The 25,641-nt window shown below is 41.7% G+C and overlaps 1 protein-coding gene across 10 annotated transcripts in view; it reads left to right on the plus strand.

The window, feature by feature from the left end:
* rimbp2b (RIMS binding protein 2b) overlaps positions 1-25,641 on the plus strand; it is a 95,276-nt gene that overhangs the window by 44,610 nt on the left and 25,025 nt on the right. For all 10 annotated transcript variants that reach the window (XM_085787524.1, XM_085787520.1, XM_085787517.1 and 7 more), the window contains 6 exons: positions 10,101-10,184; positions 15,921-16,010; positions 19,883-20,005; positions 21,402-21,506; positions 23,226-23,276; positions 24,172-24,192. In XM_085787524.1, coding sequence (XP_085643650.1) covers positions 10,101-10,184; positions 15,921-16,010; positions 19,883-20,005; positions 21,402-21,506; positions 23,226-23,276; positions 24,172-24,192 — 474 coding nt within the window. The remainder of the gene's footprint in view (positions 1-10,100; positions 10,185-15,920; positions 16,011-19,882; positions 20,006-21,401; positions 21,507-23,225; positions 23,277-24,171; positions 24,193-25,641) is intronic.

A 25,641-nucleotide genomic window follows, 5' to 3' on the forward strand; every position in this document is an offset into this window, starting at 1 on the left:
AAAGACAGCGGCAGACAACACTGAGGTGGAAAATCCCACACTGACAACATCGAAAAAAAACTGGATTGCTGGGGTTGGGCATTGATTTTAGTTAACTTGGGCTCATTTCATTGATTTTGTTCAGACAGCAGTATTTGCACTCTTTTTGGAAAGTAGCAGCTGAAATATCTCATGTTGTATGAAATGTTGCAAACTTTTGCTAATGGCCAGAAGAGTGGATGTATTTACAGTAATTCATCCCTTGATAGTTGGATAGAGAGTCTAAGTGGATACTCAACCTACTGACTTGTTTTAGAGTCTTTAGCTCAAAGTCTAAACTATTTTCTCTAATAAAATGTGAAAAACACAGGAATCAGGAACAAAAACATCCCCTTTTTCTTTGTAAAATTTGGCTGCTCTTTTTCTCAGATGAATTTTCACAATAAAAATATGTGAAACATGATTACGGCCACCACCTTTTCTCACGAGCTGTTTACTGCTTCTCCGTGAGAGATGAAGGTTACCATGCGAACTGAATGACAGTCTGAAGAAGCTTGGCCAGCAAATCCAGCTGGGGATGAGTAAGCCTCTGTGTCTGAGTGGGCAGGAGCAGTGGGCTTTCAGCATTTGCTTGGTTGCAGCAGTAATCATCAGATGTTCTCTGTGGACCTTTAGTCAGCAAAATGCTTTCAGCTGCCAAAACACAAATATAAAACCTGTTTATTCTCTGATCATACGGTAATTTTTCCAAATAATGGTGCATTATTGAATAAAGCATAGCCATCTTCCATACAAGAAAATGAATAGATCTCACGGCAATATACACACCCTCCTTTATCTCTGTAGGAGTTTGTTGTGGCTGGATGAGTCATTGTTTAGTTTCCATTAAGGTAAAAGTCTCATCTGACTTCTTGGTGTTCATGCAGTGGGATTATCAGATTTACAGTCCTCTCTCTGGAGCCTCTCATACACACTGAGCCTGTTCACTCAAATTAGCCTCCTGTTCCAACAACCGTACATATTATTATAGATCTTATTATCTTAGATGATCCTTTTTTGTTTTTGCTCTGCCTCTGTCACTTTCCTTTCATCTCTCCTTTCAACATAGAGGCCTGTGATAGTAGAAGAATAGTCAATACCTCCAACAAAAACCTTGTTTTCACTTTTCTTTCCCTGTTTCTTTGTCAGAAAGATGAAAGAAAAAGAGACTGAACTGATTTGCACCAAATGTAGCAGAAGGAAGAAATTCAATTTTGGTACCGACCAGGACTGATCCAGGACTTTGGGCATGTTTAGACGCATTTCTCAGGAAATAATGATGAAACAAAATCAGATATGTTGGTGCAGATTCAGGTAATAATCTGTTTTAATGTCAATATCCTTGTAGCATTAAAGGGACATTGTGTAGGAATTACTCCCATCTAGCGTTGCGGTTGTATATCGCAAGCAACTCAATCATATTTTTCATGCTGCATTCACCTGAAATTGGGCAGACGGCAGATGGACGACAGCCACTAAAGTTCAAGTTCAAGTTCACCTTTATTTGTATAGCACGTTTAAAAGACCTGTCACGGTCAGCCAAAGTGCTTTACAGCGCAGAAGTAAAAAGACAAAAAATACATAACAATTCACACACGCATATCAATATACATACAGAAATATACAAATGCTATGTACATGTATAAATATGTACACATAACTAAAGGCAAAACATTACACGTCACAATATGTTGTCATGGCGATGTGGTGTCATGGCGATGTGGTATTGTTTACCTGACCCACGTTTTACCGACTTTCTCTGGACTTCTGTGACTAAAATGACATCTGGTTTGTTACCGACGGCCGTCTGCCTGACAGCACATGATGCAGCATCAGTGTAACGCTCCATTTCCCCTCACTGCGTTACCGCGGTGACTTTTCACAGACGCCACCTCGACCTGAGCCGACAGCTCCGGTGTCTCCGCTGAGTTTCCGTGGTTTCCTACCGTCACGCTGCCACTGAACGTAAAAACATGGAGACACCACATGGCAGCCAGCACCGAGCTTACCCGCTCCATGTAGATATGAATGATATGAACGGCTAATTCAGAGCTGAAAGGAACACTTCAGTTTGTTGATGGGGGGGATTACTGATTAATGAAAAACAGACTTTTGAACGAACAGGAGAAGTTACACAATGTCCCTTTTTAAAAAATTCATTACCACTCTTTCTCTTCCTTGTCTTTCTCTCCTCTCTTTCTGCTCCTCAGTAGTAGTGTGTTACACTCATGAGACATCAGCAGGCAGGTGGTGTAGTGATGGGTGGCTCAGAGAGGTCAGACCCTGGTGATAGTGGCAGCTTCATTTCTGATTCTGCAGCACGCTGAAGCTCATGGCTCTTGGTGAGGAGATGGAGGGAGTGTGAAGGGAAAGAAGAGAGAGAAAGAGGGAGAGCAAGTGGAATCCAGACTAGGTTACCCCCTCTGCCACTGCTGCATGATGTTTAATATGCCTAATAGAGGACGACTCGCTGAGGTCTTATACTCGGAACAAAATGCTGCAGAGCTGAGGAGCTTAGACGGTAAATCCTGCCTCCATCCCATTTTTCATTTTGCCCATTCTCCCTGCTTTGTCATTTGCATTCATATCTGGGCCTCACTGCTCCTACGTATCTCTGTCGTGATCATACGCTCATTCACTATCACGTTTCTTTTACCTCACTCTTTAACCCTTTCCTCTCTGTCCTGTGTGGTATTTCTTTTGTCCTCTTCCCTTGTCTCTGAATGTGTGTGTTTAGGGATGTACTTGTTGACCTCAGGGAGTTACACTTGTTTTTCCTGTAAATCTGTGATTCAGCAGTCAGTCTGCATGCTGCTGTGCATACACACGCATGCCCACAAACACACACATGCACACAGATATACACTTGCAGGCGGCAGACGAGTACAGTATTAGTGGAGTGCAAGCATCTGTGCCTGCGCTCACAGACTTAAGCTGGAGGGGTTATATAACTTACTCTGCCATTTCAAATGATTTGAAATCACAAGGGCTTGCTGTGCTGGACTAGATTACTGTGTGTCTGGGCCAGCACTATGTGCAGTGTGGTCATATGCTGCATGCTATACTACGAGTAACAGAGGGGAATCCTCTTTTAAAGACCCTGACAGCACAGTGGTGTGCTAACATTCTGCGGTGGTCTTTCCTTCAGCCTCATTAATGACCTTTCCTTTTGCTGCACCCCAGCTGCAAGAAACAAACACATAATAACAAGAAAAAAGTGTCTCTGGACAATACATAGATCTCAGGGAGCACCGCTGACATTTTGAGAGGCAACAAATTAGTTGTACAGCTACAACAAGTGCCACAGTTAGGTGTGATGTACTGTTTGTTTCTGAGTGCAGCTACTCCCTGTAAAAAGTCAAGTGCTTTTTCTCTTGTGTGGCTACAAGTTTTATTATAATGTAGCTCAGCTGAGTTGTATCGCCCTGTGTGCCTGCATATTTTTTGAGTTGATTAGCATACAGTGTCATAATTAGATGTGAAGTTAACCTCAAAGGTTTTGGAAAAAGAATAGGGGGTCCTTTAAATCCAATCCTAGAGCAAGTCTTAGTCCTGTGCATGCCTGTCTATGTTTGATATCTCCATCAGATATCTGCTGTTTGCATAGAATCGCCCCATGGTAGAAAACGTTACTATTTTTTTTTTTCCTCAGCCATTGGCAGGATTATTACCCATCATTAGGCATCATGCATATTCAACACAACAAGGGATGAAAGAGTGAGAAAGACAGAGAGAGGGAGAGAAAGAGAGAGAGTGAGAGAGTAATGAGGTTACCCCTGCTCGCCAGAGATTATACACAGAGCTTTCCCAACTACAAAAGATCAGAAGAGTGAACACTGAGAATAGGATGGGGAAAGCCTCCTGTGTTAATTAGTCGGTGCAGAAATAATACTGTAGCATGTGAACCTCATTTCATCAAGATGTTTCTGTGCACTGAATTTACAGAGGGAAGTCAGCAGCAACAAACATAGTAAATGCAGAGCGTATATCCATATGCTGCTGTGTGTGATCCCAGGGGAACTCTCCATGGTGCTGAACACTGAGGCTGTGCTCAGTACTCGCAGCTGAGGCTCCCCTGTTTTCACTACTTGTCGTCTTTTGTTAACCTCTTTAGCTTGCTTCAGTTCTAGTAATGTAAATGATAATTACTTGTCAAGATTGGATTTTATTTCTTATTGATAAACCCACATTTACTTGATATGAATAACATGAGAAGCAGCAGCTGGAAGAATGTTTGTTTTCATTTTTACTTGATGAATGATGTGGTTTATTTGCTGATTTAATTCTTCTTAATCAACTAATTGAATATTCAGTTATTTCAGTAGGAAAATTATAGAGTTGCCAGCATTACCACTTCATAATAACAACCTCTGCTGCTCTTCATTCTGGATCTTGGCACAACCTAAAGCTAAATCATAGCCTACCTTTTCTTAAACACTGGTTTTCAAAGATACACTTTAATCTGACAGAAACACCCAATGGTAGTTCACCATGAAAACTGTCCAGACTGCACAGACCTGCAAGAGCCATGGAGGCAGTATAGATCACTGTGGCTGTACCTGTCTTGTGCGTGCATTTGCATTAGTGCCACTGAGGCACGAATGCTAGATCCAGCCTAAAGGGACGGTCCTCCTCATCTGTCTTCATCTACTGTGCAGTAAACGCCTCTTCACTTAAACAGGAGCTCATTACTCACAATGGCAGCCATTTGAATCTTTTATCAGAGGGATTTTTAATTGAACATTGGCAAATGTGCTGCAAACAAATGGGCCTGAGAACAAGCTTGAGAGCTGGGTATTTGCATGTGTGTGTGTTTCTGCGAACGTTTCATGTTGTTCATGCTAGTGCAGTGTCATAGCCGTCTGGTTCTAAAAAACTGCACACATTAGATACCAGCCCACATGGGAGATGGCAAGCTGTCTGTGGAGGCTCTGTGTGATTCACTTAAAGGAAATCATTCAGAGTCAACATTCCAGTGTGTACCGTGCATATGTAGGCTATACTTTACTTTTTCATACTATACTTTTCACTGGTTGCTTCTTTTTTAATGTTTAAAAATCATCTTTGCGTGAAATAGGGTTGACAGTATAGTGAATAAAATCTGCAGTATTTAGGTATTAGAAATCTCATAGAAACTGTGTTAACACCTGCAGTAAGTAATACCACTGCCTGCTGAGTAAGTCAATGAATGACTCATCTCTCAAGCACTGATGTGACAGTAGCCTATAGAGAGCCTAAGTGGAAGCAGGAAGTAACGGTCGCCATGGGACCTCAATTCGGAAAAAGTCTCCATCTAAGTGAACCGGAGCCAAAGTTTTATTTCGTGATCCGATTGAATGAGAAATATATCTGACTTCTACCTGTTTTAAACATCACGTTTCATGCCGAGAAATCAGCAGTTGTAAAACCTTTGTAAAATAAAATTCCGAAGAATCCGTAACCAGAAAGACCACAGGTCACCACATGGCGCCCTTTCCCGTGTCAGTTGGTGAGGTATTTTGATCTGTAGTCCGTAGAGCGTCATCACACAAAATACGGCTTAAACAAGCCTTTATGTAAACAAGTGGCCCGTCAGCACGAGGCAAAACAATATACGTGACAATATGTTGTCATGGCGATGTCGTATTGTTTATCTGACCCACATTTTACCGGCTTTCTCTGGACTTCTGTGACTAAAATGACATCTGGTTTGTTACCGACGGCCGTCTGCCCGACTGCACCTGAATGCAGCATTCACGTGCAGTCCTCACAGTCCTCACTGCGTTACCGCGGTGACTTTTCACAGACGCCACCTCGACCTGAGCCGACAGCTGTCTCTGCTGAGTTTCCATGGTTTCCTACCGTCACGCTGCCACTGAACGTAAAAACATGGAGACACCACATGGCAGCCAGCACCGAGCTTACCCGCTCCATGTAGATATGAATGATATGAACGGCTAATTCAGAGCTGAAAGGAACACTTCAGTTTGTTGATGGGGGTGATTATTGATGAATGAAAAACGTACTTTTGAACAAAATAATCGATTTTCGTGAATAGATAACAGGAGAACTTACACAATGTACCTTTAAATTTAAACAATAAACTTATAAAACATTTAAAGGGACAACAAGGAGTTTTGGAAAAGCGAAGCGTTTTCACACTACATTTATGAGCCTCCGCGCGCACCGTAAAATTCTTTGACCGGCGCAAGACAGACTCATGTTTTCATTCATCAATAATTAAAGTCAGAGGTTCAAAGAGGTTCACATACCGTCGTAGTTCCGACCATAAACGGCGATTTGGCTGCGTTATTCTCATGACTCGCCACGAAGGAAACGCTGGTCGGCTCGACCAGCATTTCCGCCACCACTAGTAATAACAAAATAACGATAGAGACAGAACGATATATTTATCGAAAATGGGCCTGTTAACAAGTGTGGGTAGAGGAGATTCATCCACATTAACGTGAGACTTTTTTATAACCGAATAGAAACTCCTTGTTGTCCCTTTAAATAATTTGTAAACAGAATTTTCACTCTAAAACCAAACACCCCCAGTTCGCCTTCATCTTCACTTGCCCTATTTGGTAGCTGGTCATGAAATCCTCTCATTTTCCACATCCTCGTCCATGTGAGGGTTTTAGTCCTCGAAAGGATAAAACTACAAGAGCACATGCACACATTGTAGATACAGTTCAGCAGGATCATTGGTGGACCAGCTACCACAGATAAAGGGTCAAAGATTTAATCATGCCAACTGTCAGTCGCCTGGGGTGAAGTGCCACAGGGTTACAGATCATGAAAGGGTCAAAGCTTGTTCCTCTTCCTTCTGCTCCTCCTGCTCTCTGGCCTTATTACTCACTGTTTCATTAATTATTGTCGGCACTCGCAGGGCAAGAGGTGAACTTGCAGATAGCAGCAAAGGAAAATACTGTATTTTCAATTGTAAAGGATTCAAATATATATGTTCAAAGTCAAACCAAGCTGTGAGCGCTGCTGTGGCAGTGCAACATGTGTTGTCTGCTGTGGGCTTCTGGTTGCTGTGTCAGTGCTTATTTTAGTTTTGCAGAGGGACACATGGTGCTATGCTACCAGAGAGTGTGTGTGTGCGTGTGTATGTGTGTGTACATTGGTACAGTAGCTCACACTGACACCGATGAAATCCTGTTTAATTCTATACGCTAATCTTGGAACATCCAGCTACACTTTCACTCGCATCCATATCAAGGATGTTCCTCATACACTGATAGAAAGCTCAGTCCGCTGATAAATACAGGATTTGATTAGTGATGTAACATTTTCATTTATTTTTTCTCTGCAGTGCACTGGTTGGCTTTGCATTAAATGAATGAATGAATGCCCATAGAGGAGAGCTGTAGCCACTCTACCCTTCACTACTGATGCATCCAGGCCTGGCAGAAAGTGTTACCTCCTGATTAGAGTGGAGTGACAAAGAGATGTGGCATCTCCAGAACAGGGCTGAACACACAGGCTGCTTTGATAGGGGGTATCCCATTTCTAGCTGACTGTTCTTACTGAGAAGCTAAAGCTGATGAGTTCTCCCAGCAACACTGATGTACTAAACAAGCCATCCTCTGTGGAAACCGTGGCAGACTTTAGTCATGTTTTGGCTCTAATCACACATGGTGAAGTACGCTGAACTTCTTTTCAGTGTAATTCCAACTAACGCAGCATTCTGCTGTCGGCTCAGTGAAATTGCTGCGTGATGGAAACATAACAGGCATTCAGAAACCTCAGGAGGGAATACTGTAGGTGTCAGCTCAGCATTGGGAATACTTTGTATTGTTACAAATAGACAGATGATGCAGTCTACAGTATGCTATATTCAAATCTTTAAGTTTAAACACTTCAGTTTGTATATGCCTTTTCATTAGATCTGACAGATGTCAACACAGCACAGATGGAACTGACTTATTATTGTGCTGCTGATGGGGGCGGGACTAGATAAGCTTTTGCTTCTCCCGCTTTTCCCTTTCGGCCATGTATTGTATTATTTGATGATGAAGTGTGATGATGATGATTTAAATTGACATGCCCGAAATAAACAAATTGATTGATTGATTGATTATTTATTTGTCATAAAACATGTCATATGATTCCTATGTCTATGGATATTCTCATTCATACAGGTCATCGTTATCTCTGGGCAGCAAATTGAATCGAAGGCAACTGGACTTGTATTTAGGAAGACATTTCGCCTCTTCATCAGTTCAGACTAGTGAGGACTAGTCAGACCGATGCGTTGCAAACTGATGAAGCCCCTTGGATCAAAGGCGAAACGTCTTCCTCGACAAATGCAAGTCCGGTTGCCTTCGATTCATTTTGCTGCCCAGAGATACATATGATTCCTACATTATTTCCTGAGACATTGGTGCAATGTTAAGGAAAATGATGAAATACGTTCCAGGATCTCCATTAAAATGTAATGGCCTTATCCCTTCCCATGCCCCACTCCTGCACCAAGATTGTTGCAAATGGTTTCAGCAATTTTTGTGTAGTCCTGCTGATAAGTTAACAGACAAACAACCAGACTGGCACTCAGTGGAGCACATCCAGCAAGGCCAAACAACCCTACATTTTCTTCCACCAGATCCTGATTGTTATCTGGACTGGATCTGCCCCAACCTGCACAAACTCACACATCACAGGCTCTATCGACGAACTGCTGGGGTCCATGTGGAGTGGTGATAGCTTTGAGGTGGGACAGCACAAGGGGTTCAAATTACTTCACTGTCCCAGAGGTCAGGGCAGTGGGTTGGTGGTCATTCATTCATGTGGTCCTTTTTTTTAGCGGAGAGGTTAACATGGTCAAAAGACTCAACAACTCGGCTATAGATATACGAAAAAGGACAGATTTACAACTTATTGATGGAAACACAAAAGACTTTGAAACATCGGGCCAGCTAAACACTGATAGAATTAGGACTCATAGAGGCACAGTCATAGGCTACTGCCAGGTTTACGTAATTAACATGGGAGACAGAATAGACCTTTTTAAAAGGAGACTGCTTGACATTTTAAAGTGTAAACAAACTGTTAGTCACCAAAAGCCATGATGTGGATCCCTGAGGTCCAACAAAAGTGTTGAACCTATTTCCTTCCTCATAAAACATTAGGTTACGTAGCCTATTTTAAATCCAGCATTGCTTAAATCCATGATTACAACCTGACAATCCTCTTCCTCTTCAGGGACCCACTTGTTAAAAAGTGCTCCACAGTGCTACTAGAGGTCAGTCATTTCACAGTGAACTTTTAATAAAGGCTGCCTTCCAATTAGGAGTTTCACTTTGAGAGCTCTGCTAATGTGCAGTTGGCTTTGCAGGGAGCTCTTCATGGAGTGCAGCCCTCATTAAGATGTAATTAGTAACACCTGTGCTTTCTCCTGCTTTCACCTGTGGACATGTTTGCTGTGAGAAAAAAGACAGATTCAAGGAAAAGGCTTTTAGCTTTTAGCCGATAGCTAAATGGTCAACATTTAGATTTATACAAGACTCTGGGTTGTAAGTAAAACCTAATGACATTCCCTTCAAATAGTGAACTTTATACTTGGGAAACATCAGTATGTTAGCATTGTAAACGTGTTAGCATGCTAAAGTTAGCGTCTACGTGGTAACACACCTGTGTGCCTAAGAAGCCCACAGAGCCGTTAGCATGGCTGTAAAGTGTTAGCATGTTAATTTACAACAAAGAGTTGCCAAAGGCTTTTTAACAGCTTATTGTTTGATCCTTTTCATCACATTATTCCCAGCAGACCACACCCTACAACCTCAACATTTCAGCCTTACAATCATTTCTAGCCCCTCTGTCTGTTTTCCGAAAACAAAAACATTTTATAATATCTATTAGATAATCTCTGGAAATCTCCCTCTGCCTCTCCGTTACACACACAAATACATATACAGTACATGAACGCACACACATGAACTCACATACCTAAATACTGCTGAATAATGAAATGCTCCAGCTCCCTCCCTCCCCCTCTCTCCCTCCCTCCCTCTGCCTCGTCTCACTGAGTTCTCTCAGGAAGCTTCTGTTCCTGACAAACCATAGCAGCCGTCCTCTACTTTTTTCTCTCTCCCCAGGAGACTGAGATCAGCACCAGAAGGAAGGAGTGTGAAGCACTTGAGGCAGAGGTGAAGAAAAAGAATCAAACATGTCAGACTTTGGTAAGTGCTCCAAAAATATACCTTGGCCTCTGAGTGAAAGGATGGGGGCTAAAATTGATTTCTACCTGAGAGCCTTGCCTGCTATCATCACACACAAATGTCCCCTGAGAGAATGAGTGGCAGTCTACTGTAATGACAGCTCGCTTCTCAGGCGTTGATGACTGAAATTGAAAAATTGGAGCAGTTAACTACAAGTTGCAGTGTCTGTGGGCTGGGATGTGTTTGCATTGGGAATTTGAGAATGACAGATACACTTTATTGCAGTAATTATATTCTGTGTGTGATCGTGCACAAATAGAGGAAGTGCAGGGTATAGCGGTATGATGTATCTATACAAACCTGTACAATGTAAGTGATATCCTCAGGCTGTGGTTATATTAGTTTACACATTAAACCATGGAGGTCAGTACAACACAGAGCTGTGTATATACTGTTTATGTTTTTCCTGTAGTGGTCAGGTAATGGTCACCACTGTAAAAGGTCAGAGATATGTTGCACAAATGCACAAGTGTTGTGTTTTCATATGGTGCCTCTTGAAGGACATTTTCTCACAATGTCCTAGAAATGTCATTCTGCCTGCTAGAGTGGCCTGGACTCAGCCAGCCCCATGTTGGTCTTTTTTGTTCATGACTGCTGAAGGCAGGACAGTGGAATCCGGCTTTGATTTTCTTACAGTATGTTTGTTTGTGTGTGTGTGTGTGTGTGTGTGTGTGTGTGTGTGTGTGTGTGTGTGTGTGTGTGTGTGTGTGTGTGTATGATGGGAATGGCTCTGTGGTGTCACCTTGCATGATTATGCAGTGTTGTTAATTATCAGAATTGTACACTGGTCAATTAGCAGTGGGTATAAGGCACACTCCAATGTTATTAAGCAGGGTTAGTCTCAATGGGTGGGTTCCCTGTGTGCTTGTAGGTTATCATGAACACCGGAGTGACTGTGATAAAGGATAGCAAGACACCACGGCAATACATCAAAGAAGAGAAGAGTGAAAGCTGATCTAAATGATGCATGGCTGATGTATGAATAGCTTCAACAAGCTGAAATGCTGCTATTTCATCATCGGCAGAGTTCAAGGTAGACCAAAGTGAAGTACTGGGGGGCTGGGACTCGGCAGCCTGGCAAAAATGCTGATCACACTTGGAGTAAGCGCTGTCCACTATAGTGACAATTACCACTGTGGCAACTAAAACTACTACTACTAGTAGTAGTAGTAGTAGTAGAAAGCATACTGGACTTGAGGCTGTGTTAGTGTCTGACCACAGGAGGGCATCATAGATTTAAATCACATCATACATAAAGGTTAATAAATAGTTTTTGGCTGAGAGGTTTGTGCAGCTTCTCTTAAATATTCTTCTGAGAGGGAAGGACATGTAAACTGCTTTCATGTCCCAGCAGTCACTCTTAGAGTGGGGCCTCCATGGCCCCTCTTGCAAAATGTTAGAGGCTGGTTGAGAAGCTTGGGAAAACAGCATAAGGTGTTGTATGACTGACGTAAAGGCTGTTTCAGTTCAGCATTACATAAAGGTGACACATGTTTGTAACCTGTAGAAGCAGAAGTAGGCACAGAGTGGTGCAGATGGCCTGGAGGAAGGTTTTTACTATGAAAGGCAGGAGCTGTAGGGATTCAGCAGTAAATTAAATGGCACTGTTTGGTCATAGACCATTTGAATTCATTCCCTCATGCCCATAAGCCATCCTCTTTAGATGAGCTGCCCCAAATTTACACTCCATTAGGACTGTTTTCTTTGCTGCCCTCCTCTCACGTTCCCTGCCCACAGCAGCACTTCCCTCCTTGCCCATTGTCAGTCTGCTGAGTCCGAGGGAAGCTACCCAAAGGACAAACTGTCCCCAAATGGCGAGCAGAAATGGCAGGCTGGTCTCCACAGACTGCAGCAAAGCTCTTATCTCCTCCCGCACTGAGCGGAGACGCAAACACAGACAAGACCAATGAACACTATTGTGAGGGGATGGCGAGTTGACAGTAATGTCACTCCCTGTTTGGACCAAACTGGCTTACCTCTCTCTCTCTCTCTCTCTCTCTCCTGTTTTTCTCCTTCTCTTTGCTCTCCTTCTCGGGTTAAAGTAAAGAGGGCACATACAGAATTAGGTGCAGCTGTTAGTAGCTCAGTGCAGCTGCTCTGCTGGTGGACTTAAAACAATCTGTTTACCAAACACTGACAGTATATGCAGGAATATACACAGATTTTTCTTACCAAGTGTTGAAATTCCAGCTGCTATTAATGCCATGCCCCCTCCCAGTGAGTTCAGCTGTCGTGTATATAAACACATAGACTGACTGAGTGTGTGAGTGGCAGTAAACACTGGCATAGCCATCTGGCACCTCCACCTTCCTGACTATCGGGTGTATAACTACAGACCATCAGCAGAGTATGCCTACACTGGCATTTAAGGCATGTAACCATGGCGACAAGCCTTCAATGTGCCAGCGTCGCTCAAATATGTAACGGCGCTAATTTAACATCAATACTGAGGCAGACAGCAGGCAGACTCAACAAGTCCAAGGACTGGACTGGAGCTTTGCTCTCTGTGTGGCTCAATAGGCTGTGTGAAAAGCCCGTCTTTGTGGTCAGCTTCGCTTTCATTACGAGCTGTTTGTGAACACAAACACCTTCTGTCAAAGGCGTGATTGGCATCCCTCTTTGCTTGGCCACACGGCATGCGTTCTACAAAAGCAAAAACTGTCTTTTTCAAGACAGACTCATTTATCTTTCTGTATCCATTTATTTATTTTATTTATTTATTCATTAGTTCTGCAACTATTTTTGCGAGATGGCTGGTTCATGTTGACGACAGTGACAGTGTACAATGCTGAAGAGGAATTCTCACTTGTGGTGCGCAAGTGATGTGCAGGACCACAAGCCCTGTGTAAGGGAAATGTATTATTTACACACTGTACGGTGCAGCTTACATCAGTACAGTTATATTTTTGACACATTTTAGGCATCTTGTTGAGTTGATGCTTTACCGCCTATGGACTGGTGTTGAAAATTAGCACGTGTGCTTGCACCCAAGCAAAGCATCTGGTCTCTCCACTGGGACATTATCAATGTACTTATGATGTCCATATCAAATAAAATAAACATACCCGTCTTTTCCACATAATGTGAATAATACTGTAATAATATATTTAAAGCTCATAAGAGAAACAGGTAGACAATATAGAAATATGTGTTTGCTTCTGCAGATGGTCAAGGTAAAGAAAAGACCCAAACTAAAAGGGATCATTAGTACAGCAGTGATGGGCTGACTGTGCTGAACAAGAGCAAATGATGCTGCTTACACCAACTGACTCTACAGAACAGGGAGTAAGTGGGTGAAATATTTGCTCATGTGTTAAATGGCAAAGTTGCTTCATCTGTCAACCTTGTCGAAATTGAACACGTAGCTGTGGAACACCAGGCTGAGTCAGATGGTGTCTGGACAAAACATGACTGCCTATGCACCGTTTTCAAACACACGAGTAACCCAGGTACTAGTCTGCACCGTGCCTAATTATATTGTTCCATTGTGTATTATTGATGAAACTGTCCTGGTTGTCAAGAATGAATAGAAAATGTCCCCGTTTTTCATCACACAATCATGTCATATATCTGCTCACTAGAGGGTGTTGTAATATTAAAAATTAAAAAAGAGTACATTTCATTTTATGTTAATATCTGTGTAATATCTAATATCTGTGTTGGTCAATAAGGTTCTTTCCTTCAGTTAAACCTAATGTTTATGCTGTGGTTATTTACTATTAGCTAGAATCTCAAGCGTAACTCAATACACCATTCAATGAATTTACTGTATGAGTGCATTTTAAATGTATGTGGTTGTTAACATACAAAGAAAAACCTGTATATTGGCAGAAAATCTCACGTTTCTGGCTGAATACTGTTGAAGGCAGCTCATACAGGCCACAATACATTCTGCCTGTAGTTCTCTCTGTTAGAGGGCTCTCGGGCTCTCCATAAAAATGTGTCCTGCCAAGGGATTATGACGTATGCTGATCTGTTTAAAGCGTTAACACACCAACAATACAAGACAAAGAAACAGCTGATTCTCTGTGTTCGAGACAATTTGGTTTGCACAGCAATGTTTGTACTGTCGCATTCAAATTCCAGAAAGGAGGATAGCGGTCATGTTAAAATGCTTAAATGAACCACAAGCTTTACACTTCCAAAGTATTTTTATGTTGTTCTCAGCTACTGACAAAAACTCACAACTCAGATCAGTCTGCATGTACACTGATGTTTGTCCTTCAGAATGGACACCTGGAGGCTCAGCCAGCCCACATTAGCTCTGAATTGAAGGATCAATGGATATGAATAGGAATGCCAATGCAATCTAGTGCTTGTACGGGAAGCATTAAAATTGGCTGGACACAATTGATGCAGGTTAAAATGCCAATATTTTTTTGGGATGAGAGGGAAATGAAATTCATAGAAAAACAGCAGATCTCAGATGTGACTTTGGCTCTGTCTTCAGGCTGTTGTTTACTTATCGCTGTGTGTCCTTCACAGTCTTTCTCCTCTGTGGTGTGCAAATGTGCATTTTGTTAATACGCTTTATTATGTCAGAATTCATCTTTTATCATGATTATCAGATGTAGTGAGCAGTAGGAGTAGGTATTGCACTCCCTTCAATAAGCAAAACCAGAACATATTCATATTCATCACATATGCATAGCAATAAATAATGCATTATGCAGTTATTGTGTTCTTGTTTTAAGGCACGCTACATTTTGACTTGTCTTGGCAGTCTTACTAATAACATTTATCATAGTGCTGTCCTATTCATGTGTCCTGGGAAGCCATGACTGTGTAACAGTGAGCCAGAATGCACAAACTCTTAAACTGAAGCAGCTAAGTGAATTCAGCCATAATTAATTTCATTATTTACACCTGTGATTTTCCTACTGTGACATGTCACAATGTCTAAAGAATGCCTATTGCCATAGCCAGCACCTATTTTCTTTGGTGTGCATTTACCAGAGAAGCCATGCTGAGTTTATAATGTTTTGTGAGCATCTCTGCACCAAAGAAAATTGCTAAACATTTTCCAGTCTGTTAACATGTGTACCTTTGCATGCATGTTGCTGTTTTATTATTACTCCTGTCTCCATTTGCCCTCTGAAACATTCTTCATAAGTAATACATAAGGTAGTAGGAGCAAGCACACCATCACCAGCCATTAAGAAGCACTGTATTTATTGTAAATGTATCATGCATGAGCCAGTAGGTTTCTCAGCTCCTGACAACATTTGGCCTACATGCTGCTGTGGCTGCGTGGAGAGAACTCTCCAGTTGATTCTGCAAATTGCATCCATGGCACGCCTCATGACTGTTGATTGAATGTAATTAAGTTTTCCTCTTCTGCAATGAAGGGATTTTCTTACTCCCATCTGTACACACTTGGTAGGACAGAGTAGAGATTTGTTTTGTGTGTGTGGTTTGGTGGTATCAAAATATATGTTTCTTTTACTATATCTATTTCAGTATGTAATAGACATTCATGTGAAGGCTAAAATGATTAAAGGTCCACTACCATGGCTAAAATGGCAGCTTCTTTTAGTCAGTGCTTTCGAGAACATACTGGAGAACCTTGAGCAGCCTCCTCAGATGAATAATGCAGAGGCTATCGCTGACAAAACGTGTTTGAGTGCTGTACTCTGGTCAAATCATGATGACTTACCGGGTTCTAAACACTGTTTTCTTTTTGCGTCTTTTGCCTAGGAGAATGAGCTTCAAGATTTCCTTCAGGAGAACAAGCACCTGAACCTCCAGTTGTTCAAAAATAGCCACAAGGCATCTGAGTATGAGAAGGTAAGCAGCAAAAAGCCATACTGTATACATTTCAGCATTCATGTAGTGATTGTGCACATACAATAGGTGCTGAAGGTCTGAGAGTCTTAGTATAAGTTAAAGTATAAGCCTTATACTGTATATTGTTTCATCTAATATGTATTATAAGATGGAAGATACATCTAAAGATTCAATGTTAAACCATGTTAATGGCTCTCTGGATGACAACATTGGTCTGCTCATGCTCAAATGTCGTTTGGTCAGGAACTTTGGTCTCCACCGAAATATGTTAACAATTATTGGATAGATTGACAATGAGTGTGTTTCAAATTTTGTGACAGATGATGAATCACGTCAACTATGGTGATCCCCTAACTTTTCAACATTTGCACTGTGCAGTTATAGAATAGTGATTTTTGTTTGAAAAATATAAAATTGATGATGCCATTTTTGTTACAGTATAACGAACCCAATCCTTATGTTCTGAGAAAATGAGCTATAGGGAAGCAACACGACACTTAAAGGGATAGTTCAACATTTTGGCAAATTGGCCCATTGCCATAATCGCTATAGTAATAGCAGTAGGTTCGTTACCTTTAATTGTCGGTGTAAGCTATTTTTAGAACGACGGAGCGAAGCGGCAGGCTGCTCAGGGCTATGCTATGGACGCTAAGGGAATTTCTTGGTTTCCCTCATCAAACTCAACAAATACACAACCCAACAACTCAAAAATGCTGTTGTGGACAAGTTGTGAGCTGCACATTCACCACGCTATGAGATAATAACGGAACGTTACGAGACGGAGCTGTTTTAGACGTAAATTCATGCAAAACCGCTGATGCGCGTTGCGTTCAGGGACAGTTTTTCAGCAAGCAGACTCTGTATTTACCCTGTATTTACCTCGAAAAAGGCTCAGTTTCGTAACGTCCCATTATTATCTCATAGCGTGGTGAATGTGCAGGTCACAACTTGTCCATGAGAGCGTTTTGGAGTTTTGGGATTTTATATTTGATGAGTTTGATGAGGGAAACCAAGAAATTCCCTTAGCGTCCATAGCATAGCCCTGAGCAGCCTGCCGCTTCGCTCCGCCGTTCTAAAAATAGCTTACACCGACAAATAAAGTTAACGAACCTACTGCTATGACTATAGCGATTATGGCAATGGGCCAATTTGCCAAAATGTTGAACTATCCCTTTAAGGTGCAAACAGTGCACAGCCATGTTGTGACCAAACATTGGTTATGTTGATTACATTGTGATTAATTGTGAAGCTGTTTGTTTCATTTTTTGCCACCATCAGATCAAAGTTCAGTTGTGTCAGTACAGTACTCTGTCTCATGACTCGACTAAACAAGTGGCCACTCGCCTCAGTTATTGCCACCACCACCACCCCAGTCACTCTATCAGATGATTTTCTTGGTCATACTATACTGTATCTTACTTATAATAATACAGCCCTAGGATGCTAGGTAAATGAAACCGTTTTCCACTTAGTAGAGTATCAATGCATGTAATGAACCCCTCATACTAATGTCCTCATCTTCCTTATAGGCCCAAGACCTTAAAGGCCTTAGAAACCGATAACACAAAGTCAAAGTAGATCAACAAACAAGGAGCACAAGGCCTCTTCATGGACAGAAAGCCAATTTCCTGTAGGGGCTGATTGGCAGGTAGTTGCTGTTGGGGTTGAAGAAGGGCATAATGCTGGTTATTGATGTCTTATCAGTACTGGGGTGTCTCTTGGAGCAGCTATCCTGAACTGTTATCACACTGACGGATATGAGAGCAGCACTCTGCAGGGCAGTGCGGATATTAGCCCTTGCTTCCACCCACGTGTTCTGATCCCTATCGTATGTGAATGAACTAGGAGGGGCTACAAACACCACCTCCCTATGCCCATAATAGACTATTGACCTGCTTCTGCTGAATCCAATACAGTTTTGTTTTATCTGTCCACATTAGGTCTGACAGTCGCTCCCCTCCATGCAGGTAGTGTTTTACTGTATGGAGGCGGGCCATTCAGAGGCACGCTCACTAGTTTGCTGTTTGTGTTTTGCTTTGCTGGTGTTTGTTGAAACGCCCTCCTGGAGGAATCATTAGTCATTCATGGCTGCTCGGAGGAAGGGGCTTTACCACATTATAGCTGCAGGAGCCGGTCATGTCACTACCGATTACGGCTTTTAAGAAGCTGATTGAAAAATACTGCCTCTTAAGAAACAATGCAACCAGTCTGTGGGAATGATTACGAAGAACATTAAGAAAATGCAGAAACAGAAATAGTCACATTTTTCAGACATTGCTCATAATGGCAGGATAGACCTCACTGGTGCTGTATTGATGTACAATATTAATAAAATGTGCAATTGCTTCATTCTGTTGAATGCTTAGTGCTCGGTTAACAATGAAGCATGAATAATTTATTAATGTTTTGGTCTACAGCTACTGGAGTCAGTGAATTATGTACCTCTTGAATTATAATAACATTTAAATGCTATTATCGCCAAAACCAGCCAGCTCCCATGTCTAGCCTGTAACAACTTCTGCCTGTTTTAAAGACTTGCTCTGGGTGGCATTAAAGCAAATCTTTTTTTATACCAGGATGCTTAAAATCAACACTGAATACCAGGAAAATAGTAACAGCTGCACAATGGAAATCTGTCCAAAGCAACAGCTCTACTTTACATTATATCATGTTCAGTCATAGTTGATATTGTATCAGATATACTGATTCAGTGTTGTAGTCAAGTGCGAGACCATGTGGTGTCATTGGACTAGATTATACTGAATGGTGTTCCCGACAGTTTCTCCACCCTAGAAAATGGGAAAAGTGGAAAGCTGTTAGTTGAACTACTACTGCAAGTGTCACAAGTGAATCTGTCTGTATCATTTGGCATCATTTAACAATACAACACAGGTGGGTGTATGACTAGTAAAACCACAACCTAACAAATAGTTCATTTTGTGAGATGCTGACTCAGTGACACTCACTCACTTCACCTCCAGGTCCTTAGTTTGAATCACAAGATGGTTTTTCCATTGAGTGTGCCATTTTGCTCTATTGACTTTTTCCAGCACCACCCTGTAATGATGACACTTTTATTATAGTCTGCAGTTATGCATTCAATTTAAAGCTGTTGACATTGGTTTCCATCATTCACAACATGGTCTGATTAGATAATGGTAATGGCACAGATTTTGAGCCACACTTATATCCTGTGGTGTTTTTGATGGATAGTAGCAATGTTTTGATGAGTGAGTTGCCATTTGGATACAAGCACTTTGACACACACCCCTGCTAATGGGTTCACAACATTACACTGAACACCCAGTGTCAGTGATGCACCAAAATAAGGAGCAAAAGGCACCAGCGGAATGCAGGAAGATGAAGACCGCATGTAAGGCTTCAAATCCACCCTACTAAAAATGGCTTTGCAAATGTTTTATGAGAAAAGAATATGTGTGTTTTGATGAGGAACATCAAACAAAACTTTCTTTACCTTTTTTCTCAATGCAGCAAAACCCCACACCGGACACCTGCACTTAGTAGTAGGTAGTTTTAAAAAAATGTTTTAAAAATGGAGCAGTAAATGTGCAACCATTTATTCATTTTCTGTGTTAAAATTCTCATCTGTGTCAAGAAGGTGAACAGTATGTGTTACCACAGCTTCACTGAGAAAAAAGGAGCGAAGCCTCATTAAATCTGTGGGTGTCAGGAGAAAATGGGCAGGTCAGGAAAGTGTCGCCTTTCAATACAACCTCTCTTATATCCACCTTGCAAGACATGAAGCTGCTAGTATTCCTAAAAAAATGTTTAAAGATCAGTGAGGAAATGAATAAGTCCAGCTGCACTCTAAAACCCAGTCACTTTGCTGCTTGCTTGTCCTGTCTGCACAGGTGAAGTCTGAGTATGCCCAGCTCAAAGAGGCCCTTGGTGCTGTGACGCAGGAGAGAGATTTAGCCCTGTGGGAGAGGAACCAGCTCCAAGGCAAACTGGAGAACCTAGAGCAGGTGCTCAAGGTGAGGAAGCTGGCTCCGAGGGCGGACGCTCTGTGTCGGGCCCGGGCGCATTTCCTAGTTCTTGTAGTCCGTCTTTCCTGGGATCCTTATTCAGGTGTTTTTATGGAGCCTAACCCTTTGCCAGTTGCCCCTTCTCCTACCTGTGCTACACTGCTTCCATCTGGTTATCTTCCACTATACTGTCTAATGTCCCTGACATGTCTGTTGCCTTCCAGTGTCGTGTTGGGAGTTCTGACCAGGAGCTGTGAAAGAGTAGAAGCTTGGAGCAGTCTGCCCCACTTCCCTTTCCTATTCCACCCTTTGATGTTCTCCTACCCTCCTTAACCCCCCCCTGCCTTCCCCCTGACCCCCTCTGCCCCAGCTAGGTTTATAAGGTATCACTGCTATGTCCATCTGTTAGGGAGCAGTCCTACTCAGTCCCATTCTGAATGCTTTCTGTCCACCTCAGTGGCTGTGCTTATCTCTCCCTTTACCCGTGGGCTGCTTACCAGACATACGTATGGTCACCTGGCTATATGACCACAGCACTGTGGAATGTAACTTTTGCATGAGGCAGGTCAAAGAGTTTGGCTTTGTGACAACTGGGAGGGGGAAGGAAGAAGAGATCTAGAGAGTGGGTCACCCTTCATGATGATAATGTCACCTACAAGTTTGATGACATTACCTATCTTAGACCTTAATTTTTACTGGCATGAAAATGTAATTTGCTTCTCTCACCTGACAGTGTTGCAAATACTCACATATATTGGGAGCAGTGACGTGACTGGATGACACGGGCATATTGTATTATGAAGAACCTAGCATTCAGTCCCTTGTATTGTATGGCTTCTTTTGTTGTTATGGATGACCACAGACAAGTGAGCACGCTATGGAGTTTGCTCACCCTTTTCATGTAACTTAAAACCCTGTATTGATCATGCAACGACACATCGCTGAGGACAGCTTTTCAAACAGTCCCAGTGTCCAGACTTCTAACAGGTATTGTGTTACCTAAAGGGGGCAGCAAACCTGACTGTGGATTGATGTTAGTTTTTTTTGTTCACACAGCAAAGCATCTCTAGTCCTCATCCATAAGCACCTTTGTGCAAACTTGAGCTGATCTCTCCTGCGGATCATTTGACATAAACTGTTCTCACATGGCATTTGCTGTGGCCTAGTTTATGTCTTGGTGTTAAGGGTTTAAAAGCTCAGTACACTGTTAACCAGCCTCTGTATGTGTGATGTGTGTGCACATGTAACACCTGTGTTGTCTCTGAGTGTGGGGGAGAAGACTGGAGATGCATTTTGTGTTGGCTCAGTGCCGTTGGATTTTAGTTCCACTAACAGCAGCCCTCTCTATGCTCCCCCCCCACAACCCTCCCCCCCGGCTCTCCACCCCTGCACCCCCTGCGGACAGCATATGCGTGAGGCTGCGGAGCGGAGGCAGCAGCTAGAGTTGGAGCATGAGCAGGCGTTGGCTGTACTCAATGCAAAGCAGCAGGAGATTGACCTTCTTCAGAAGGTAAGGCAACTCAGGGTAAATCACACTCGCAGCACCAGAGGGTGGGGCTTTCTTGTTTGCCCAGCTGGCGCTTGTGCCTGTGTCATGGGTCAAAGAGCTTTTTTGTCGAGCACTGGTGCGATACATACAGTGCAACAAAGGTGAAAGTCAATTCAAAGACTATACCATAGAGAGCAGGGCAAAGAACAGTGCTTTCTACAGGCCACAGCACTCACTCCTCTCAATATTCTCGTCGCTTTCCCAATGCATCCTCTCAACCCCATCGCTCAGCTGTCTATCATTCTCTAAACCCTAAGTGCTCAACATTTCAGGAGCGCTCTTGTTTGTTACAAGTGAGCGAATCAAACGTTCAAACCCCAGAGTTAATATGACACTTTTTAGAGGCTGGCTTAAACAAAATGCTGGCCCAGGCCACGTGATGCTCGGTCTTCCTTCTCTGTGCGCTGGAACTGACTGTAATGTCAAAGCAAGCCGAGCAAAGGCTGAGATTGCTGATAGTGTGAACGTGATAGGAATTGTCACCAATGCCTTCTTTAGAAACTGTGTGTGTACCCCAGTGTAGCTGTTGCTGCAGTGTTGCTCTAACTTCACAGTCAGTCTTTCACAGGCCGAGTTCTCAGCTTCTCATTAACAGAAGCTCATTATGCCTTATCTTCCTTCAGACACTGGCTGCTCTCTGCATTCTCCTAAATTAATTGCCTGCAAAGTAGATTTATGAAATTGTAAAGTCCACAGATGCTGCCATATTCATGTGGAACACTTGTTTTTCTCAACAGATGTTTCTAGTTCCCATAAGAAAAATGGGCTGTATTATGCTGTGTTTCTGTCCAGTGTTATGCTTCTATAATACCAAACCTTATTTCTCTTGAATTCACTAGTCTCCTCATTGATGCAACACAATTTAAAATTCATTCAAGATTTTTTCATTTGTCACAAGGCCACTTTACTTAGCTTCAACAACCATTGACACAAAGGCGTGACAACATGTTCATCTTTTTGAATGACCATGTACAGTAGGTAACTTTACAGAATGATACAACTGAAGAAATAATTGTGGGAAACAAGTGGATAAGCACATTGCCCACACTTTAATAACAAGTTAAAAGCCAGTTTGTGTTGCAGGTGGTGATGTAAATGAAAGGATGTGTATCTTTGAGGAGACCAGAGTAGGGAGAAATGAACCATACTGAATTTTAAAATATGATTCCTCTATGGCTGCATCTGACTCTCAAGTCTGTAGTAGGACACTTTAATTTAGATGTAGCCATACAGGTAAGTGTGTAACCTGAAATATAAATGCTTCCTTTATTATATTAGCTGTCTTGCATGCACACAATTGTTTGATGTTGGATAACTCACTGTTTTAAGGAAGCTTAAAAAACACAAAGCATAAGAGGTGAAAATGGTGTAAGAAAAGCCACAATGTCTAAAGCTGGTTGTGAGCTGAGTTTAAAGGAATTCATTTCCACTTAAGTCAAGGCACTGCTTGCAAATGTTGAATATAAGGAAAAGAAATGTACTACCCGTAGTTTCATCCTTCATTGCAGCTTCATACTGTGTGGACAGATGAGTAACTTTTCAACCATTTTCACCCTCAGCACCAGTGAATGAAAAGCTTTTTTATTATGTTTCTCAAGGCCTTTCATTGGTGTTTTAAACTGAAACTAAACTGCAATATAAATGAAAGTGAACTGAAACACTGCACCCTGTGTTTCCTAGGCTCAGGTTGAGGCTAAAAAGGAACATGAGGGCGCTGTCCATCTGTTAGAGGTGAGCGTCTGGACTCGGGGGGGTGACGTGACTGTGTGTGTTTATGTGGTTGCTGCTGGAGGAAAAGAGACTAGACAGCCTGGGGGCAGACCTGTGTATACTTCCAGCCATTTCCTGCTCTACTCACTTCTTGAATCTTTGTGCTCCTGTTTATTTTAGTTCTCTCTTTTTTTAAATTATGAGTCTTGGGCTGAGTATATTTGGTAGCACTTTACTTGAATAGGTATTCATAAGATTGACATAAAACTGTCATAACCATGACATAACAGCTGTCATAAACATCAATGAATACTTATGACAGCTGTCATTAAGTGTCATTCAGTGAGTTATGTCACTTTTGATGCCAAGTTGACATTGTTTGAGATGTCCTTGTTAAAGTTTGGCAATTAGGTCTGCTATGACAGTTTAAATTGTCTTTATGTCAAGTTGTCAGAACAAAAACATCTCAAACAATGTCAACTTTGCATTAAAAGTGACATAACTTACCGAATGACACTTAATGACAGCTGTCATAAGTATTCATTCATGTTTATGACAGCTGTTATGTCATGGTTATGACAGTGTTATGTCAATCTTATGAATACCGATTCAAGTAAAGTGCTACCGTATATTTTATAGTTTCACAATATGTTTAAATTGTCATGTGAAGTTCACATGCAACCCTTTTTTCAGAAAAGTGAATAAGTCAAACACATACTGTATAGTCTATTATTTAATCTTTCTGTTAGCCTTGTAATTGGGTGAAATGTACTGTATATGCGTGAGTGTCAAAGCAGCCTGTAATTTTAAGAGTCTTGTGCTTTCAAGATGTGTACGAGTGATCGTATTTGTAATTGTGCTTTATTTCTTTCCTACATCTCTGTTCACTGTACGGGTGTGTGTTATGCTTATACAGAACCACTTGGACAGCATGCAGGTATTTCAGAACTGCTTTTATTGATATTTTTTACACCTTTCCCAGTATTATCAATATGGTACAGTCCTCACATGTTTACTTTGGTCCAGGATGTCTGACGATCTAACCGCTCATTGCAAAACAATCGTTCATCTTGATGCCAGTTTTAATTGATTTGAAAGGTGGTAGACAATAAGTTAAAAAAAAAAAAAGAGTCAGAATTAATGTGCGGTGTGTATTGCTTGGTTGCCAGAACATTTCCAAACTGCTTCTTGGGCTTTACCACCAATGTTTCACATTTCCCATCACAGCAAACTCACAAGTGGAGGGCTCTTTGATGACTGACAGCAACAACTGGAGGTCTTTCTGAGTTGATCATAAAGGAAAATTCAGCTACACTCACTTAACAATTGATGACAAGGTTCAGAAAGTTTCAGTATATGGATCGACTCCTGTTAAAGATAAATGCCTGGGGCCTTGCTGACTGACCTCATTTCCACATAATCAAAGCCCATCAACACTGAGTCATACGGACTTAAATTCATAAGACCAGACATGTCTTTTTAAGTGTGTGTTTAGATTTGAGCAAATACAAATATGACTACAACAAAGAAATGTCTTTAATTAGAAAATACATTTAACCATCAAAATAAATAGGAATAAAAAATCATTGTGTAAATGTGATATTAGTACTTTATGTTATATTAGTAATTGTATTTCTATAATAATGTATATATTATTATTAGACTGTATTGACATCAAAGGATCACATTGCCAAACAGTGACAAATGTGATCCTTTTCTGTTGTAGCTTTGCATGTGTGTTATCCAGCATGTTTTAAAAACGGTCTACCTGCCATACAGCTGAGTACTGTATGATGCTATTAAAACTAATGCCTCTTAATTTACTAATTCTGTTTTACAAACGCAGGAGTTCCTTTGTCGTCTTTTCGCTAACAGCATGTTATATCCAGCAACAACCGGTCTGCATGAAATGGACGAAGTGTTTTATCAGAGGAACACAGAGAGTGGTGCTGCAGCGGGTGTTGCTGTGTGTTGGGCAGTGCTACTGAAAAAAATTCCATGGAAGCTTCAGTGTCCTCTGGAGTATCTCTGGTTCAGATTGTTGTCAGTTTCAGACTGAGAGGTGATTTCTGATGCACTGCATAATTCAGCTTGAGAAATCACACTGTAGCACCTGGAATTTCCATTACTCCTGCCCAAACAAATGTTCAATCTGTCATTGATCATTTGTGCAATGGAGTTTCCTGCTCTTAAAGTGTGGCTGATGATATTTTATGTTTTGGTTATTGTTGACAAATCTCAAGAGAAGACCATTCCTAACAATGTTCAGAGGCAAAGTCATTTCCTAAAGCACCTGGCCACTGGGAGCTATTTTCAGTTGTGGAGTCAAACACATTTGACGCCTCAGTATTTACAGTAGCAGGATCATGATGAAGGCGCTAGCTCA

This window comes from Trachurus japonicus, chromosome 9 (assembly GCF_045865225.1).
Source record: "Trachurus japonicus isolate A0001 chromosome 9, Traja_1.0".
NCBI classification, from domain to species: domain Eukaryota; kingdom Metazoa; phylum Chordata; class Actinopteri; order Carangiformes; family Carangidae; genus Trachurus; species Trachurus japonicus.